The sequence below is a fragment of the Orcinus orca genome, chromosome 15 (assembly GCF_937001465.1).
Source record: "Orcinus orca chromosome 15, mOrcOrc1.1, whole genome shotgun sequence".
NCBI classification, from domain to species: Eukaryota; Metazoa; Chordata; class Mammalia; order Artiodactyla; family Delphinidae; genus Orcinus; species Orcinus orca.
The window spans coordinates 64,231,928-64,252,190 of NC_064573.1; the positions used below are offsets into that span (position 1 = coordinate 64,231,928).

The following is a 20,263-nucleotide window of genomic DNA, read 5'->3' on the forward strand; positions in this document are numbered from 1 at the left end:
AGCTACCACAGACCCATCACTGACCTGATGTAACAGTCATTTGATGCTGTTGAAAATGGAAATGAAAGGACTTCCCTGGTGGCGCAGTGGTTAAGAATCTGCCTGCCAATGCAGGGGACACGGGTTTGATCCCAGGTCCGGGAAGATCCCACATGCCATGGAGCACCTAAGCCTGTGCACCACAACTACTGAGCCCAGAACCCGTGCTCTGCAACAAGAGAAGCCACCGCAATGAGAATCCCGCACACCACAATGAAGAGTAGCCCCCGCTCACCGCAACTAGAGAAAGCACGCATGCAGCAACAAAGACCCAACGCAGCCAAAATTAAATAATTTTTTTAAAAAGTACAAAACAAATTTCATGAAAGAATCTTGATTCTGTTTTCTCTAGTACTTTCTATCCTAATGTGTTCTGTCCTAATCCTCTTTAAAAATGTTAGTTATAAGACCATGATGGGTTATGGCTCAGAGTTTCAAACACACCAAGGGATATTTAAGGAACTAGTCATAATTCTAGTGATGAACAAACATTTAACTGAGATTTGGTAGTTCTTTTTCCTTCTGTAGTAGTTAAACAGACCTAAATATAAGAATTTTTAAGTTAAGCAATGGTATGTGTAGTATGGGTTCCATTGTCATAAATGACTTGTCTCTCTCTTTCAAAATGTCTCATACATGCATAGAAAGATGCTTCCAGTGATGTTCACCAAATGTCAGCCCTGGTTATTGGGGGCGGGGGTGTGGGGTGGGGTGGGGTGGGGTGGGCAGTGCTGCTCTTTGGTGATGGACCATTCCTTCTGTATACGGTCCTGTGTGATCTGAATTGTTTTTTGATAAGCATGTACTGCTTTAGTAAACCCAGTCACATCATTACTGATTTTAAAAGACAAAAAGATGAAAAAGGAAAGAGGGGGAACTCTGCGGCCCCTTGGTATAGAGAGAGGAGCGGGGCCCACTGCTCGCAGCCGTGCTGGCACTGACCCTGTGTGTCGCCTGGTCTTTCCCCAGTGTCAGCCGATATGCCCATGCTCCCTTCCTCCCTCATGCTGCTCAACACGGCCCATGAGTACCTGGGCCGGAGGGCCTGGTGTTGCAACTCCGAAGGGGCCCTGCTGCGATTCTACGTAAGTGCTGCTGGGGCGCGTCCGCCCTTCTCTGGCCGTTGTCACCCCGGGTCTAGAGTGTGTGCCCGTGCTTTCTTGCTTTCTTTCTCTCTGTCCCCCTCTCTCTCCCCGCTTCTCTCTTGGAGTAAAATTTAAACTATGGACTCTTATTTTTAGTGATTTTAGTAGGTTCATTTAGATTTTTTCTTCCATGGTCAATTCTGTTTTTGGAATAGTGTCCATGTAAGCATAAAGTTGTTCACGGTATTTGCTGATGATTTTAAAAGTCTCTGTAGTACCTCTAGTTATGCCCCCTTTTTCATTGCTAAAATCATTTATTTATGCTTCCTTTTCCTTTTTTGAAAAACCAGTCTTTTATGAGGTTTATCGAAATTAGTTTTTTCAAACTACCGGTTATTGGTTTATTGACCTATTTTTTCTTTGCTTTCTAGTTCACTAATTGACACTTTTTTACTTTCTTTGGATTTGCTTCGTGTTTTTTCTAACTTATTGAAGTAAATGCTTATTTTAGTGATCACCTTCTAATACATGTGTTGGAGATTATAAGTTTTCCCCAAGTACATTTTTAGCTGCATGCCGTAAGTTTTGATATTTACGATCTTTATTTTTATTTATTTATTTATTTATGATAAGGTCTTTTATTTGAATTTTATTTTATTTATTTTTTTATACAGCAGGTTTTTATTAGTCATCAATTTTATACACATCAGTGTATACATGTCAGTCCCAATCGCCCAATTCATCACACCCCCACCCCCATCCCCCTGCTGCTTTCCCCCCTTGGTGTCCATACGTTTGTTCTCTACATCTGTGTGTCAGTTTCTGCCCTGCAAAGCGGTTCATCTGTACCATTTTTCTAGGTTCCACATATATGTGTTAATATACGATATTTGTTTTTCTCTTTCTGACTTCACTCTGTATGACAGTCTCTAGATCCATCCACGTCTCAACAAATGACCCAATTTTGTTCCTTTTTATGGCTGAGATATTTGCTATCTTTATGTAACTGATTTCTAATTTTATCGAATTATGTTTGGAGGATGTGGTCTGTATTATACCTAGTCCTTGGTATTTGTCGAGACTTGCTTTTTGTCTAGTTTTGGTAAAAATACCGCGGATGCTTGAAAAGAATGTATGTTTGCTAATAGTTGGGCATCATAATAGTAGCCGTTGCTCTGACCTCTGTAGATTCACCAGCTGACTATCATTCACCTCCTCTGAGACCCTCACTAATGTCTGTCTGCCAGAGAGAGGTTCCCTCGGCCCTAACGGGATTTATCGTCTGACATCATAACTCTTTAATTCACACCCCTCCACGGGAGTCTGAGCTTCCCAAAGGCAGGGACAGTGTCTCGATGTGCCCAGCATAAGATGGTGCTCAGTAGATATTTGGGGAGCAGATGAATGTCTAAATGAACAAGTGTAGCTAGAAACTGCAAGAAACTGCCTGCGGTGCTGGAAGGAGGGAAGCTGGGCAAATCCTCAGCACGCCCTGCAGAGCGGGGCCCAGATGGCTCCCAAGGGGGTGGTAGGCCCGTTCCAGGACACAGGCCCAGACAGGCTCCTCAGGTTAGCAGAGCTGATGGGCCCACTGTGCAGGCGGCTGCCGGCCCTCCCCCAGATGCCTCTTCCCGCCCGCCCACCACCTAGGTGCGCATCCTCCAGAAGGAGCTTGCTGAATCCACGTCTGAGGACACTCACCCATACAAGGAGGAGCTGGAGACAGCCTTGGAGCAGTGCTTCTACTGCCTGTACAGCTACCCCAGCAAGAAGAGCAAGGCCAGGTACCTGGAGGAGCACTCGGCTCAGCAGGTGAGGGCCCCCTGGGGGCGGGGCCTGGGCTCCCCTGGTGCGGGTGCTGTGGTGGTGGGGGGGGTTGGGTTGGGGGGTGGGATTTGCTGCATCAGGTGGACTAGTCCCACCAAAGAAAGTTCTTGGTTTCCTCGCAAGAACTAGTTTCATAAATGTTGACTAATTATTAAAAAATGCAGCATGGCAATTTTTCAGTAGATCTTTTTCCCCCAATTCGATTAATGCAGATAATTCCTTAGAGGGTTTCCGTTTTTTTGGTTTGGTTTTCAGACCGCTAGTGGTGTGTTACCTCAGTGGTCCTGAACACGGTCAATTATTCTTTGAGGGAGTCCATCCGCTAAGTGCGCACGACTCTGGGCAGGGTCTCCGCTGTGACCCCCATGACATGCAGAGCGCCCTGGCCCAGAGCAAGTGCTTGGTCAGTATTTGGCAACTAGGTGACCTGCCCTCTGTCATGGCCATGTGGACTCAGAGCGAGCCCTCGGTTCCAGTGTTTGTCTCTATAAAGACCAGGTTTGTGCTAGTTCGCTTTTCTGCTCGTCACACACTTGGGTTTGGGGATTGCAGTCGGCGAGCAGATGTTTTAAGTATGTGGGAGTCATTTGAGGCTCTCCTCGTCTACATTGGACACTGAGCGTTTCTGTAGAAGGACTCTCCCCCATGCACTCTACCTGGACCGCACTATGGCCTGCCTCTGCCTTCTTTCAGGTGGATCTGATATGGGAGGATGCCCTGTTCATGTTCGAGTACTTTAAGCCCAAGACCCTTCCTGAGTTTGACAGCTATAAGACCAGCACCGTGTCTGCTGACTTGGCCAACCTCCTGAAGCGAATTGCCACCATCGTGCCCCGCACAGAGCGGCCAGCCCTGAGCCTGGACAAGGTCTCCGCCTACATCGAGGGCACCTCTGCAGAGGTAGGAGCTGGTGTGCCGGCCGTGTCCTGTCTCCTCCAGCACCTCTGCCTGCGTGCCTTGGCCTCTCCCCTGCTCTGTGCCAGCTGGCAGGGCCCTGGGAAGTGAAGGGTCCTGGTCGCACCCTGGTGACACCCGAGCCCCTGGCTCCATGTCCCCTCACCCTTGCCCTCTCACCTGCCAGGTGCCCTGCCTCCCAGAAGGGGCCGACCCCTCCCCTCCGGTGGTGAATGAGCTCTACTACCTCCTGGCTGATTACCATTTCAAAAACAAGGAGCAGTCCAAGGCCATCAAGTTCTACATGCACGACATCTGCGTCTGCCCCAATAGGTCAGCCACCGGGTGCTGGGCAGGCCGGCTGCGGGAGGGCTGGGGACTCATCTCGGAGAGCTCTTCCCGGGGCGGTTTGGGGTTCCCCTGCCCACAGCAAGGAGGCCAGGAAGAAGGAAGGAGAGGGCAGGTGGGCACTCCGCAGAGGCAAGGAAGGGCAGAGCCTTCTTCCCCAGTCCCTGGGGTGGGGGCGGGGTCAAAGCAGGCAACTGTGTCCTTCTGGTCCCGGCCCGCAGCCCTGGGGAGTCGGCTGGATGGACTCTTGCTTCTTCCACTGCAGTGTCTTTCGTTGTGGTTGTTTTCTTCTTTGGGGGCAGGGGAGGGGGGGAGGCTCCTTCCTTCCTGGGATGCAGCGCGTTGATGGCAGGAGAGCCCATCGTACGTAAGGCTCATGCTTCCTTCCCAGTGGTCCCTGGTGGCCTCTTCTTAAATCGTACTGATTGGCCTGATCCTCGTGAAGGGCCTGCTAAGCTCATAAAGTCTGACTTGCTGGATTGAGAGGGAATCTTTTCTGATGGCTGCTGCGCCTAGGAGGGCCTGGGTCAGAAGGGGACCACTCTCTGCTGGTGACCTGTGTCTGAAGGGTCCAGAGTGGCCTCCATAGGCCGCCCTCCTGGGAGTTGTCGGGAACAGAGGGCTCTGCCTTATCAGGCAGGACCCACCTGGCTGGGGCAGGAGGGCTGGAGTCTGGGTGGAGAAGCCAGTGCATGACTCCCACAGCTGTGGGAAAGGCTCTCCCGCAGCCCCTCTTGCTCAGCCTGTGGTTTCCTCCAGGCAGGGGCCTGTGTGGTGGTGGCCCTGGCTGTCCTCCCTGTGGTCGCTGCCGACTGGGGTCGTGGGGCCCAGGGTCGCCGTGGCTTAGGGTCGCGTGGCCCGGGGTGGTGGATCAGAGCTGCACTCAGGCTGGCTGAGTGGTCACTCCCTGCTGCTGCCACGTCTGAAAAGTGACAGTGCCAACACCCACCTGTTCGAGGGAAGGGGGAGCCTGGCTCCTGGTGGCACTGCTCCAAGTGTCTGTGACCGTGTGTCTGTTCTGCTTGCTTGTATTTGCAGCAGGAGACGGTGGTTTCTGTTTTGGTCTCATGCAGGCACGTAGGCATCTGCTGTGGTGTGGAAAGAGCTGCCCAGGTGGAAGGTCCCTGACCATTCCCACCATGCTCTCTCCCAGGCCCCACCCCTGGAGAAAGGGGTGCTCAGGACCCCTCTCGAGGCGGGTCCTGCACTGTCCTCTCAGGTCTCTCCTGCTCCCTCATCTCTGGTCGCTTGGAGAGCAGTGGAAGTGCCTGGAAGCTTTGTGAGCTGCCCAGGTTCCCCTGACCTTGCACAGCCCAGGGATGCCAGGGGCTGGCTTTGAAGTTTGTGCCTTGGTAGTGGAAGACTTGTCAGTCTGCAGAGGGTAGCATGCCCATGTGGTTGCTGCCTTTTCTGTTCTCTGTGCTAGAGAATTCCAGACTCTTTCAAGGGCCCAGAAATGGTCTTGGTGCCTCAGAGAGGCTCCTGCATTCTCACCAGCAGTTTCTCTGGGGTGGCCTCAGAATGATGGGGTCTCATCCATCACATGGTCCCCTTGCTGCCCATCTTGCTGCTGGTGCCTGAGCTGGAGAGGGCAGCGTCCCAGTGGGGAGTGAGGAGCCGGAAGAAGCTAGGTGGCAGGGGTCTCAGGAGTCTGGGCTGCTCCGTGCTGTTGGTCAGGGAGGTTATAGGTCATGAGATTACACCTGCGGAGCAGGCCCTTTCCTCCCACTCAGAGCCATCCTGGGGGGACGTCCTCCAGGCAGGGGATCAGAGGGCAGCAGGGTGCCAGCGTCTGGCTATGCCAGGGGCGACCCTCTCAGGGTGGTGCCTGAGTGCCGTGAGGGGCTGGGTGACTTGTGCCCTGTGCTCTTCTCTGGAGGTGGGCCTGCAGGCCCATGTTTCCTGGCTCAGGGATGCCCGCGGTGGTGGAGTTAGGAAGTCTGGGGTGGGGCCCATGTGCCCGTGGTCACCGTGTCTGCAGGGCAGTGAGGGCAGCAGTATGTTGAGCCGGGCTGTGTCATGACCACAGGTTTGACTCCTGGGCGGGCATGGCCCTGGCCCGGGCCAGCCGCATTCAGGACAAACTGAACTCCAACGAGCTGAAGAGCGACGGGCCCATCTGGAAGCACGCCACACCTGTGCTGAACTGCTTCCGGCGGGCACTGGAGATCGACAGCTCCAACCTGTCCCTGTGGATCGAGTTCGGCACCATGTCCTATGCCCTGCACTCCTTCGCCTCACGCCAGTTGAAGCAGTGGAGGCCCGAGCTGCCCCCTGAGCTTGTGCAGCAGGTGAGGGGCAGGGGCGGCCGCTGTCCTGGGGTCCATGTCAGCTTGGTCCCTGGTCTCTGGACACGGGGTCCGGGGTGGGTGAGTCCAGGACCAGTCTCCTGTGAGCGCTGGTCAGCCACCAGTTTCAGGGCCGTGGAGAAGCTGTTGTCTCTTCCCTGCTCCCTCAGAGGAGCTTGTTGAGTCCTTGTAAAATTCTTGACACTGTGCTCGGAAGTTTGAAGCCCCTCCTGGTGGGGGAATGTTCCCCTAGTGTGGGTGCCGGGTGTCTGGCCTGAGGTCTGTGTGCTGCAGGGGCTCCCTCGGCTCCTTGAAAAGGGACGTGAAGGAGCCACATGGCGTGTCAGTGTGGCAGGTGTGGCAGTAGGACACCACGTGGTCTCATTCCAGATGGAGGAGCGGCGAGACAGCATGCTGGAGACCGCCAGGCACTGCTTCACGTCAGCGGCGCGCTGCGAGGGTGACGGGGATGAGGAGGAGTGGCTCATCCACTACATGCTGGGCAAGGTGGCTGAGAAGCAGCAGCAGCCGCCCACCGTGTACCTGCGGCACTACCGGCAAGCCGGCCACTACCTGCACGAGGAGGCGGCCCGCTACCCCAAGAAGATCCACTACCACAACCCCCCCGAGCTGGCCATGGAGGCCCTGGAGGTGACACCGCGCTGGCCCCGGGCGGGGACATGGGGAGGGGACGGGCCAGTCTCACTGTCTCCCTGGGGCTGGGGCACACGGTCCCAGTGACTTCCCTGCAACCCACTGGAAACTTCTGTGTATGCAGTTCAATTAAAACAGCCTTTCCTCTCTCTCTCTAAGGGGTGCTCACCATCCTTTCTGGGGGAGGGAGCATTAGCACGCGGCATCCCTGGCTCCGGGGCACTCGCGCCTGCAGCCTGGTCCCCGGGTGCATGGGAGAGCTCCCAGCCTGCAGTGGGTGCCCCGAGTACCTATCCTGGTGGGACTCAGCCGGGCAGCCGCCGGCCCTCTGGACCCCCAGTTCAGGGTCTTGCGCTGCTCCTCCTGAGCAGAGCGCGTGTGCGCTGCCTGGATTTGCACCTGTGGTTCCAGGTGTGTGGCTCAGTGCTCTCGTTGGTGCCCATGGTGGTACCTTGAGGGGGCCACTGAGGACGCAGCACAGGCATGGGTGCACCAGGCTTCCCAAGGCCCTGGGCTTGTCAGCGTCACCCTTTCTCAGGCTGCGTGTCCACCCCCACCGATCCCCCGCCCAGAAAGGTGCTTGAAATTTGGGGCAAAATCTGCTTGCGTATGCCTTTTTTGCATTTAGGGTTTTTTTCCGTTTATTAAATTAATAGATGTTAATGGTTAAGAAAAATGTAATAATCAAATAATTCAGAAGTGTTTAAACTGAAAAGTTAAAGTCCCCGCTGATCCTAGCTCCTCATCTGCAACAATCCACGTTGACATTTTGGCCCTGTCCTTGTTTTTCTAGGCATGTTTCCTGTTAACATGTAGACGCACAGTAACATTTTCTTACCATCTTTTAATTTGTTTTTCTCATTGGACTAGATGTAGTGGAAGGAGCTGGGGCTTCCTTCATGTTCTCCTGCTCCCTTGCCCGGCTGAGCACCCAGCCCCTTCTTCATGGGTGTGGCCTCTCCTCCACTCCCTCTGTGAAGGGTGCAGGTTGGGCGTGGCTTCGTGTGTGTATCCGGAAGCACTTTTTTTTTTGGCCTTGCTGTGGGGCTTGCGATCTCAGTTCCCCAACCAGGGATTGAACCCAGGCCACAGTGGTGAAAGCACTGAGTCCTAACCATTAGGCCACCAGGGGTGTCCCAGGGAGCACTCCTCTGAGCGCTTCCCAAGGTCACGTAACATTAGATCAACGACGGCCTGTGCCTGGAGCCTTGTGGTGATCTGTGAGCCTTGTGAGCAAACAAAAAAGTCACGTTTTAAAGAGTTCGCTTTTTTAAAGTGCTCCATGCTGAGTGGTGTATAGCAGTGTCGGGCCACCTCCGGGGGTTCCTTGTGGAGTGTGGAAGGAAACTTCCTGTCTAGTGCTTCCCCGGCAGCATCCTGGTAGCTGTCCACACAGCCCAGGCCCCATGTCCTTCCCCATCGCATTTCTTTCATGCTTTGCACTTGGGTCAGGAGCCCCTCCTTGGAGGGACTTCCGCTTGGGGCATGTGAAGGCTGCCGCCCAGAGGAGGGGCTGGCGTGCCCTGAGGCCGCTGAGGGAGGGCAGTCAGCACACTCAGCCTGGACTCTCTCACTCTCAGGAGAATGACTGCTCTCTTTTTTCCTGCATGTATCTTCCTTGGACTTTTGGCCTCTGCTGCTGTCTGATAGAACCAGTGAGCAGGCAGGATGTTGGCCCTTCAGGGCCCAGGGCCTTCCGGATGAGGGGCTGAGGCCACCCTCCCAGCACACCACCCGGGCTCTCAGGGGGCAGGTGCTCAGCTGGACCATGTGTCTATCTTGCTTTAAAAATGGGATTCCGGGCTTCCCTGGTGGCGCAGTGGTTGAGAGTCCGCCTGCCGATGCAGGGGACACTGGTTTGTGCCCCAGTCCGGGAGGATCCCACATGCCACGGAGCGGCTGGGCCTGTGAGCCGTGGCCGCTGAGCCTGCGCGTCCAGAGCCTGTGCTCCGCAACGGGAGAGGCCACAACAGTGAGAGGCCCGCATACCGCAGGAAAAAAAAAAAAAATGGCATTCCTCTTTAAGAATTTAACCTTACCCTGGTGAAAATTCCCCTCTGTTGTTGAGCCTTCATTCAAAATACTTCACCTGCTGCTTGGATGACCTTTGCCAGTGGAACACTTGGCTTTCCCCTGAGTTTGGCCACCTGGGCACATATGAGTGCCCCGCATCTAAAAATGGACTGTCTGGGCCGGTTTCTCTGGGGCCCACGGGTTGGCTGGAGGTGGAGGGGCTCTGGGTGTGGGCTCCTCTGTCTGGGGTGCCCACTTGAGAGTGTGGCCTGGGCTGGACCACCAGGCACCTCACCTGGGTGGGTCCTGGCTGTTGTCTGTCTAGAACTGCCTCTGGGTGAGGAGAAGCTGGTTAATCGGGACCTGTGGCCACAGCAGCCTTCGTGTCGCCCACTGTGCTGTCCGTGGGAGCCAAGTGGCACCCACACCTGGGTGGGAAGGTCAGGCCTGGTCACTTGTGGTGTGTGACACTTCCTGGGGGCAGTAAAGTGCCCTGGGCTCTCCTGGCTGGGGGCCTGGGCCGCTGGCCTCACGCTTGTGAAGGGACGAGTGTGGTGAGGACAGAGGAAAGGAGGGAAGGCCCAGGCCTCGCTGCTGCAGCACTGCCTGCCCGCCTCTGTCCGCAGGGCGGCTCTGGGGTGGGGACACAGACAGAAGTCCTGCGACTTGTGGCCTCGGGGAGCCCATGGTGCGGGGGAGATGTGTGTGCAGGAGCTGTCCACTCTCCGCGGTACCAGGAGGGGGTGTGGGTGCTGGGTGGGAGGCTGTGCTGGATTAGCAGCTGGTGGGGTGGCGGGGGGTGGGCAGCGAACCTCGGCAGCTGGGAGGGCTGCTCACACCCGCGTCCTTGTCCCAGGTGTACTTCCGGCTCCACGCATCCATCCTGAAGCTCCTGGGGAGGCCCGACTCTGGGGTCAGTGCAGAGGTACTGGTCAGCTTCATGAAGGAGGCTGCAGAAGGGCCCTTTGCCAGGGGCGAGGAGAAGAACGCGCCCAAAGCCTCAGAAAAGTGAGTAGCACGTGCTCCCGGCGGTTGGGTGGCGGCTGGGCAGTGGGCATTGGGGTGGGGAGGGATCTGCTGAGTCTCCCAGAGCCTACAGAGTCAGGTCTGGCCCGAGGCTCCCAGTGGCTGGGCCGAGACCCTTCTGTTGAACCTGAGACAGAGAGGCTGCTTGGGCGTGCCCATCACCTCCTCATCCTTGGACGGTCCCTGGAGGAGCTGACTCCCCCTCCCGGCACAGCTCTGCCCGTGTGGATGCTGCACGCGGCAGCCTCCTACCCTGGCACCCTCTGCCAGGGCCTCTCCCTGGGGTGGGGCCCTCTGAGAGCTGCTGCCCCTTCTCCCAAGAGGCCGGGAGGGTGTGAGAGGCAGGGGCTCCTCTCGCAGCACCAGAGAGCTCGTGGCGCTGGAGCTCTGATGGGGTTCCCTTGGCAGGCCTGGGCCAGACCCCCGGGCCTCCCCTTGATTGTGGGTCACCCCGGCATCCGCGTCCTGGAGCTCTGGCTCAGCTTGCCTCATCCCTGGGCCCTTGCCTGGCTGGGCACCGTGCAGGCTCTGCCCAGTGCTAGAGAGACCTGCACCCGGTGCCTGTCAGCTATGGGACAGGTGGGCACATGTGCGGCCGGTCACCAGGTGGACACGGTGTGCCCAGAGACTGTAGTCATACAGGGCCCCCAAGGCACAGTGATATGGCCTTTTTGTGATTGTAACTTTTTTTAAACTTAAAACTTATACACATAATACACAAATACATACTAGTTATAGAAAATTCTGGTAATGTATAAATGTATGGACTAAAACGTGACAAATCCTTTCTCACCCCCAGGGTTAGCATCTGTTCACGGTTGAGTTTCCCAAATCATGTTCTGTGCATTTGCACACACTTCCACGTAAACGTCCAGTTATAGGGGTTATTTTATTTTATAAAATCAAGCTCCTGGAGGTGTTGCAGAGTTTGCTTTTTCCCAGCAGCGAGTCTGGGACCCACTCTGTAGATGGTGCCCACTTGTCTGGGTGTGTGTTATTGCAGAGCACAGGTGCGTCCTGCTCTCTATAGCCATTTCCTTGCACGTTTCAGGTGTTTTTAACTTTTCTCAACATTGTTGTAGCATATACCCTTGTACACGTGTGAGTGCACAGTAAATCCAGATGTTTGGCCACACACTGATTGGGATGAATTGTGTCAGGCCGTGGGTGTCACACGAAGGGCGCTGACGCGGCCTGGAGGGGCGCTGGGCGGGTGCTTCTGAGGAGGGGTCTCCTGGGCGTGAGACGTGAGCTGCCGGCAAGCGCAGCTGTGAGGGGTGGGCAGCTCCCGGCTGGGCCCGTGGGGCCACCCCTTCAGCCCCTGGATGCCAGAGGGGGTGGGTGTCACCAGAGGCGCTGGGAACAGGGGCCCCTGCCCTGGGAAGGGCACCATCCAGGCTGGCACATGCCCCATTTCAGTGGGCCGCGGGGTTCTGACCTGCGCCCTGACCCTCTGGTCCACAGGGAGAAGGCCTGCCTGGTGGACGAGGACTCCCACTCTTCAGCTGGGACACTGCCGGGCCCCGGAGCCTCCCTCCCTTCCTCCTCTGGCCCAGGTCTGACATCCCCACCTTACACAGCCACTCCGATTGACCACGATTACGTCAAATGTAAAAAACCCCACCAGCAGGCGACGCCGGACGGTACAGTCCCTGTTCTCCCTCCTGCCAGCCCAGGGCGGCACGCCAATCACGGGGGCGGGTGCTTCGGGTGATGAGCCGCTTTGTTTTGGTGAGGGGGGTGCCGGGTCTGGGGTGACACGGGCAATGTTGCGGCTGTTCATTAACCTCATGGACTCACGGTGATCCTGTGCTCCCCGGACATGCTCAGGGTCACCACCTGCCCCCGCCCACCTGGGGGCCTTTGCGAGCCTGCATTTCCTACCTGTGAGCTGGGGACGTGAAAGGGCGGTTGGGAGGCCGCTGGCGTCTGCAGGCAGCCCCGAGTGGCCCCCACGTTATTACGGCACGTCCTTCTGATGATTGGGGAGGGCCGTGACTCTGAGTCTGTCACCCTGGGAATCCAGACGGGTTGGTGGTGGGGTCAGCTGGCTCCCCACGTGGGACGGGCAGGTGGTGGTCGGTCACCCACATCCTTACTAACACCGGAGGCTTGCATGCCGGCCTCGCAGCTCAGTTTCTTCATGTTCCCCTCACCTGCACGGCACCGGGCCAACTACTGGGCCTTGGGGGCCACTAAGTGGAACCCTGGGGGCAGTGACAGTGCTGAAGGCCACGCAGGCCCTCTCTCCCACGTCGTTCAGCTCAGCAGGACCCAGTGCACAGCCCCTGGAGAGCAGGGCTTGGGAGCAGGGCCAGGGCAGAGCTGGTGGAGGGGGGCAAGGTGGCAAACTAGACTCCTCGGGGTGTGGTTTGTGACCCAAGAGGAGAGGATGCTGGCGGTGTCCCCTCCAGGGTTCAGGTGGCCTGTGATGTGTGTGGAGGGGCTGTGGTCTGAGCGCGTGCAGGTCTGAGCGTGTGCTGTGTGTCTATCACCTCCCTGCCCACCCCAGAGCAGGGAGCATGAACCCGGGAGCTGGCTGGCCTGATCTTCCCGCTGTGATACCGCAGACATTCCTGAAACAGGGACCTTCCAGGTCTCACTCACCTCAAGTTAAACCCTGTTCTCTCCTTTTACTCTTGAGAATATTGAGAAAACACTGGAAATAAGTCCTTGCTTGGGAATTCCATTCTGCCAGGTACGTCCTGGAGGAATTAGCACCAGACCAGTCTCAGGAGGGAGGAATGCCTCTCAGGGTGTCCCACGCTGGCACGCCTGTGTGTGTGTGGAGCCGTGGGGAGCAGAGCACTGGGGACAGGTGCCGGTGTAACATGTCCTGGGCACCTGGTTCTGCAAGCTTGTAGGGGGAGCCACACAAATACGCTCAGATGTTATTTCAGTGCTTGTGCGTTCTTGAATGGTTGTAAAAACTTTCTATGCAAAGTGATTCTTGTCGATGACATGGAGCCTCTGAGCTCCTGTGGCTCGCTGTGGCCAGCCCCAGCTGGTTGTGCCGGGAAGCCCTGCGCTCGCTGGCCAGGCCTATCTACAGTGCTGCTAGAACTCTCAGCCCTCACCTCGGAGAGAAAGCGGCGTCCACAGCACGAGAATGTTTGGGGCCCTGAGCTAGCTGTGGTCTTGGAACGTTGGAGTGGCCCTAGGGCAGCCTTGCTGGCTGCCGGGCAAGGCCCTGGCTAGGGCAGAAGCAGCAGGCTGCTGATGCCGGGGGACGTGCTGGAGCCTCCAGGGTCTGTCTGCACCAGCCACCTCAGCTCCTACCTCCCATGACCAGCCTGGGGTCTCCTGATACGGGAGATCGGGGGCCAGCGTGGAGCCCCTGCCTGGCGAGGAGGATGGCGCATGCCCCCAGCCCTGGTGCAGATGAGTGTGCAGAGGCTGGGGCCCTGCTCGAGGTCAGACAGGGTGGCCAGGGCAGAGCCACCTTGCCCCCTCCACCAGCTCTGCCCTCGGCAAGGATTTCACTTCTCTGAGCCACAGCTTCCGCACCCGTGGGACGGGGGTGACGTTCTCCTCGTGGGTGTTAAGCGGGGGTGCCTGCGGGTCACAGCCGCCTCCTAGACGCAGGCACCCCTGTCTTCAGAGCTGGCAGGGGCCCCGGGCGCCACTGCTCAGCCGGCGGAGCTCAGGTGTGGGGTCAGTCACCCTGACTTTGTGCCCTGACCCTCCAGCTGTGGCATGGCCTCAGAAGAGGGGCAGGTGGCGTCCTCTGAAGTCGGCCTCCGAGGGGCCCTGGTCCCCTGCACCACAGGGTCCATCAGGCTAACTTGCCACCCGCTGGACGGGCAGCCAAGTGCCAGGCCCTCCCTGGGGTGTGGTGAGGAGACCCAGCCTCAGGGCCGCACTGCCGCACTGTACTTGAGGACGCCTCTGCTTCACCACCAGGAGCCAGCCGGGCTCAGTTCTGACCTGGAGAGAGATTGAGGAGAGATTTAGGAAGATGGCTGCGGCCTATGTAGGGAGCTTGACAGTTATTCATTGTCTTAGTAATTACTTAGCATAGGAGGCCCCAGGGTGCTCTCTGAACCGGCCCCACCTGCACGCTTGAGGCCCCCACACCAGGGTGGGGAGCTTCCTGCAGCCCGTCTGCGGCCCTGGGGAGAAGTCCTTGGAACTGGCCCTCGGGCGGCTGGAGGCGCCTACGGCTGACCTGAGGGGCCCTGGTTGGGCTGAGAGGGATGGAGACAGAGACAGAGCAGGACCTCCGCTCCCGGCAGCCCTGCCTGCCTCACCTCTTCCTTCCATCCATCTTGGGATTCGCCCGCAGCGCTGAAATCTTCCACATTGGAGCATGTTGGGACCTTCAGGGGGGCTTTCAGAGATCACCGCTCACACAGGCTCGACCACAGTGTGATGAGGTTCCCAAACAAGCTCTGTGCTCCTCCCCACATGCGATGTGCAGTGTGCGCGTGTGTGCGTATATGTGCGTGTGTGTGCATGGGCACCCCACCACGAAGCCGTGTGTACTCGATCCGCGTGGGGCTCCAGGCTGGGTCCTGGGAGTGGTAGCAGGTACCCATCCTCACGGTCGCCCGGCGGGCTTGGCCATGTGTCCTGTTCCCCATGAGGGAGTGAGCTGAGGGCAGGAGGCTGTGGGGCTAGTTGGGGTGGAGCCAAGGGCACCTGGGGTCTCAGTGTCCTCCCCAACCCGCCCTGGGCCAGTGGGGAGGCCACACTGGGGAGGTCCCCACAGCCTGGAAGGCACTGGATCTGTGCGTCTCCCTGTTGGAAGTTCCCTGGTGGCAGGGCCCAGGGAGCGGGACCCTTATAGAACAGAGCCGGAGGGGGCCTCAGGGTGGGGCTCTCCAGCCTGCCCAAGGCCCCGCCCGTCCTGCGGCCCTGTGCCAGGTACATGGCACAGCCCTGGGCTCTGCCCTGCTGCGGGTGCTTGGTACAGGAGCAGGTGTGAATCCGTGAACAGCGGAGGGTCCCATAGAGACCTGTCCTGGTCTCCTGGTGGGTGGGAAGCCTTCCTGAGGGGGAAGCTTAGCCAAGATCTGAGGGGTGTGTTGGAGGTCACTGTCGGGGAGGGGAGGGCAAGCCGGGGTCAGGCAAACGGGAGCCACAGGGGCTGGGGTGGGTGCAGGGTGCCTGTGTGGCCCCCTTTACAGCGTGAACCATGGCTGCCCTGAGCCCCAGGGGCAGGTGTGGGCCGTGGGGGTCTTTGGGGCAGCCCAGCGTGCCTGTGTCAAGCTCCCTCACGACCATCCATCCTCACCTGCCATGCCGTCACCGTCACCGTCTGTGTCGTGTCCCATCTGTGCTCGTCCTCGCCCACTCGCCCACGCTGCCTCCACCAATATTGCCCGTGCTGCCCCTAACCCTGACCACTGTTCTCCAGGCTGTCCTCTGCTTGTGCTGTCACAGCTCGCTTCAGGGACCGAGCTGACCGCATGCTGACCCTCAGTCCGGCTCCCTGCTTCCCGGTGGCCGGGAGCACCTCTGTATTGCTGTCCTGTGGTTTGGAGAGTGTGTGTTTGATGTGCTTGGCTTCTGCCCCGGCCCATCATCCCGGTTCTGGCCAGATGCACATGCAGCAGTGGCCTCCCCGCACTGCCCGCCCGCCCGCCTGTCCTGCAGGCAGCTCAGTCTGTGTTTCCGTTGCTTTATTCTTTCTTGCTTAAAAGGGTAGCAAAGGCAACAGACTATAAGATATAAGGTGTTCTTTACAAGGACAAAGGTGTAAAAATGCTCACCGTGCGCTCTGCAGCCGTGGTGTCCTCGGCCTGGCCGAGGGGACAAGCCTACACTGGGCTTGTCCTGCACATAGACCTTCTCCTCATGGAGCCCAGGTGGTCCTGCGAGTCCCCACAAGGTGGGACTGGTGTCGGGCTAAGGAGGGAGGCTGGCAGAGGGCAAAGCCCATCACCTTCTCTGTCCTCTTCTCCCTCATTCTCACCTTTTAAAAACGTCTTTGGGCCGTAGCTGGTCATGGCATCTGTTAGCGTCTGCTGTGTGCTGGGCCTAGGAGAGGGCGCCGTGGGGAGAGCCGAGATGAGATCTCAGTTGGGTCTGTGTCCCTGGGGCAGTGCTTGGTGTCCTGAGGGAGTGCCATGAGCTGGCTCTGGGGTTTGGTGGATCGGGGGGACTTCCTGGAGGAGGTGGGCCTCCAGAGAGAGCTGCAGGGCCATTTCGGGTGAGGGGACATGGGAGCAAAGACACGGAGGTTGGAGAGTCCTGTGGCATTTGGACACTGAGGTGACCGGGTGGGTGGAAGAGAGACCTTGAGGGAGCGAGCTTGGGAAGCAGCAGGGCCCGAAGGCCACAGGGGAGTGGCGTGGTTGTGGTGTCTCCCTCTCTCTCTCTCTGGCTCTGAGAAAGGCAGGTTCCCAGTCATCCTCTGTTGGAAGAGCCTTCCTGGGAACCCCTCCAGGTAGCTGTGGGGTGCTGCTCTCACCTGACATGCTCTGCCTCCCCTGGTATCAGGGTCGAGAGGCAGCTGCCCACCTGCCTGCCGTTAGGAAAACAGGGCTGCCCGAGGCCTCCCTGGTCAGTGCCTTGCCGGCTCGGGGAGCAGGGTGGTGCATGGTGAGGGCTCAGGGCAAGGGGCACACCGTGAGGCCAGGTCTTCTCCCCATTCTTTTTATTTATTTGTTTGTTTGTTTATTTATTTATTTGGCTGCATTGGGTCTTCATTGCTGTGCGCGGGCTTTCTCTAGTTGTGGCAAGCGGGGTCTACTGTTCGTTGCAGTGCGTGGGCTTCTCATTGCGGTGGCTTCTCGTTGCGGAGCACAGGTTCTAGGCGCACAGGCTTCAGTTGTTGTGGCTCGTGGGCTCTAGGCGCACAGGCTTCAGTAGTTGTGGCTCGTGGGCTCTAGAGCGCAGGCTCAGTAGTTGTGGCACAGGAGCTTAGTTGCTCCGTGGCATGTGGGATCTTCCCGGAGCAGGGCTTGAACCCGTGTCCCTTGCATTGGCAGGCGGATTCTTAACCACTGCACCACCAGGGAAGTCCCCTCCCCATTCTTTAAAATTTTTTTTTTAATTTTCTTTTTAATTTAATTTTGGCCGTGTTGGGTCTTTGTTGCTACGTGTGGGCTTTCTCTAGTTGTGGCGAGCGGGGGCTACTCTTCGTTGCAGTGCATGGGCTTCTCATTGCAGTGGCTTCTCTTGTTGCGGAGCACGGGCTCTAGGCTCGCAGGCCTCAATAGTTGCGGCACATGGGTTCCGTAGTTGCAGCACGTGGGCCCTAGGGCGCACGGGCTTCAGTAGTTGTGGCTCGCGGGCTTAGCTGCTCCGTGGCGTGTGGGAGCTTTCCGGAGCAGGGATTGAGCCCATGTCCCCTGCATTGGCAGGCGGATTCTTAACCACTGCGCCACCAGGGAAGTCCCTTCTCCCCACTCTGAGGATTGGGGGCCTGGCTCCACTGCTACGTCTCTGGGGGTGGGTGGGGTGGGTTTCTGGTGTCTCTTCTCTTGGAGGTCTGTCCAGTCTCCTTGGCCTGCAGGAGGGCACCCATCCCACACCCCAGCCCTACTCCCGGAGGACAAGTCCCTTCCTGGCGGTCATCAGGGCCCGACTGGGGCAGGTTTTGCCTGGTTGAAAGATTTCTCAAAATATTGATTCCACCCAAGTTTGCAGTTCTTAGAAACCAGTTGTTTCCTGGTCAGCAGAAAATTGGTGATGTTTTCAGGGCTCAGCAGCCAGAGTTGCTGCAGTTTTGATCACACCAGCATGCATCTTTTTCCTTGAGCTTTCATATAGCCGAGCTAATGGACTAGTTGGCTGTGGCCGTTTCTAGCCTTCCTGCCAGAGCAAATGGAGAAAACACAGCAGGGAACGTGGGTCTTGTAACCAAAGAGCTCTTTCAGGCTGGCCTGCAAATCCTGAGAATGTTCAAGGGATGTGAACTGAGTCAAACCCACATAAAGAAAGCCCCGGTGGGACAGGGGCTTGTGTCACCAGGCCAGACCCCTTTCCCTCTGCGCCCCCAGCTCTGTTCACTTGCCCTGGCTGTGGGTCCCCCGGAGGTGGTGGTGGGGGTGCCCGGGCTGAGAAAGCAGGTCGACAGATGCACGTCTCTCTTAGGTTCAGAGGAAGGGCTGCGGCGGCCCAGGGGAGTGGAAGTGAACCTCTTGGGTGATTAACAGTAAGAGTGACATATTTATAACCCTGCCTCACGTATGTATTAGTGTGAGCAGGTTCTGTGTGGACAGGTTCTAAAAAAGCGCCCTGGAAGGAGTGTAGGGCTGCCTGTGTAGCCGGCCCTCCACCCCGGTGCCAGCTCTCTTTCCTGCCGGCCTCTAGGCAGCCCACTAAGGAAGTCGGGAGCTTGGGCGGTGGGTGGTCCCCAGGGTCCACCCACCTGTGTGCCTTTCCTGGGAAGGCCCTCCTGCCCAGCCCTGCGGGTCGCCAGCTCTTCAGCTGAGTCTGGCTCTGCCTTAGGACCAGGGGCCCGGAAAGCCCCAGTGCAGCCCCCCCACAGGCCCCCACGTGGGGCCTCACTTGCTTCTTAGTATTTAAAATCAGGATCATTTTCAGCAGTCTCGTGCCGACCCTCTCTGACACACAAGACCCGAGAGGATTGGAGATACTTAGCCCCGGGCCTCCTGAGTCCCCGTTGGTGTCTGTCTTTGCAGCGACACACTTATCCTCTGTTTCCCAGGCATGAGCATTCCCCACCCTCTTGCTTCACAGACCCTTGCCTCCCCCAAGCTGCAGGGGGTGCTGCGTGATGTGGTGGCCCCTGGGGATTTCCCGGCCCTTTACATGTTCCTGCTGAACTCTGACCTTCCTCAGGGCTCCGTGAGTGCCCGCGATCACCCTGGGAGGGACCACACGCGTCGTGCCAGCTGATGCTACTCTCTGCCCTGTCAGGGTCAGCGTCCTACGTTTTCACCCACGTGTCTGAGGGGTCAGGGAAGCGTGGTCACAGCCCCATCCCCGCTGGCTCCCTGGCTGACACGTGTCCTGCTCTGTGGTGGCTGCAGGTGCAGTTTTAAAGGAGGCTCAGCTGAGGCTCCTCTACCTGTCATTCCCCGGGGAGCGGGTACCGCCGTCCTGCCCACACCACCCTCCCTCACCCTCACCGGGCAGCGCTGCCAGGACATTAGCGCATTGGTAGGAAATATCCGAACGTTTGTTTAAGCTGATCCTTGGTTTTCATGATGATCACAACGGGTTCCACCAAATGAGCAGTTCCTTCAGGCCCAAAGCCCAACAACTTGTGAGCTCGTGGCCCATCAGCCTCATGCCGGCTCTCAGTCAGTCCTCCCGCTGTGCTGCCTCCTGGATGCCTGCCTGCTGCAGGCCGTGCTGCCCAGCCCTGCAGCGCCTGCGGCTGCTTGGGTGCTGGCAGGGGAGCGCCCATCGGCTGATTGCCAGGACCACTTAACCACGAGCCTGAGTCCTTTGTCAGGGCCGGAGGTGGGGCTGAGGGCCGGGTGGGTTGGTGGGCGTCACTCCAGTGTGCCAGGAACCAAGCAGGCCCCTGTGGGAATCCTGTGTATGTGTTGGGGGCAGTGGTGGTGGTGGTGGAGGGGTGGGCAGTGACAAACGTGTTAAAGACCATGACACGGAGTCCTCGAGCAGCCCAAGTGGCAGCTCTGGGATTGGAGTGCAGGTCTGGGGCTCCCGGAGCCCAGAGGGTCGGCTGCCAGCCCTGGAGAAGCGATGCCTTCACACTGCCCATCACCCCCATTTGGGGCTTATGGAGCTTGGGGTCTGCCTTGCAGTCAGGGGAGAGCCCCTCGCCGAGCAGGTCCCTGCCCCCCCGAAGTGAGATGCTGATGCCCTGCACTTACTGGGCAGTGGACATGCAGAGGCAGCTATGGAGCTGCCTGAAAGGTCACTGTCCCCAAAGCCTGGTCATCAGTCAGACGTGGGTAGAGAGGTGGAGCCCCAGAGCTGCCGTTGGAAGCACAGGCCTGATTCTTGGTGTCCTGTGTGCTGCCCGGCCCACCTGGGACAGTGCTGCCCAGTCAGTGTAAGGAGTGGTCAGCACCCTGTCGACAGGCCCTGTGTCCAGTGTGGCCTTTAGGACTAAACCCTTGTGTGTCACATCTGAGACATTAGAGATGAGATGGTCCGGGTTCTCTGAGGTCATACTGGTGATAGTTGAGCTGACATTTCGTG

General features: G+C 57.9%; 1 protein-coding gene across 10 annotated transcripts in view; it reads left to right on the forward strand.

Moving 5' to 3' along the window:
* Positions 1-20,263, forward strand: part of CABIN1 (calcineurin binding protein 1) — a 97,996-nt gene that overhangs the window by 28,981 nt on the left and 48,752 nt on the right. For 9 of the 10 annotated variants that reach the window (XM_033439660.2, XM_033439661.2, XM_033439657.2 and 6 more), the window contains 8 exons: positions 1,009-1,124; positions 2,775-2,936; positions 3,645-3,851; positions 4,033-4,178; positions 6,223-6,484; positions 6,872-7,132; positions 10,005-10,156; positions 11,639-11,817. In XM_033439660.2, coding sequence (XP_033295551.1) covers positions 1,009-1,124; positions 2,775-2,936; positions 3,645-3,851; positions 4,033-4,178; positions 6,223-6,484; positions 6,872-7,132; positions 10,005-10,156; positions 11,639-11,817 — 1,485 coding nt within the window. The remainder of the gene's footprint in view (positions 1-1,008; positions 1,125-2,774; positions 2,937-3,644; positions 3,852-4,032; positions 4,179-6,222; positions 6,485-6,871; positions 7,133-10,004; positions 10,157-11,638; positions 11,818-20,263) is intronic. The other variant, XM_033439654.2, reaches the window with a different exon arrangement.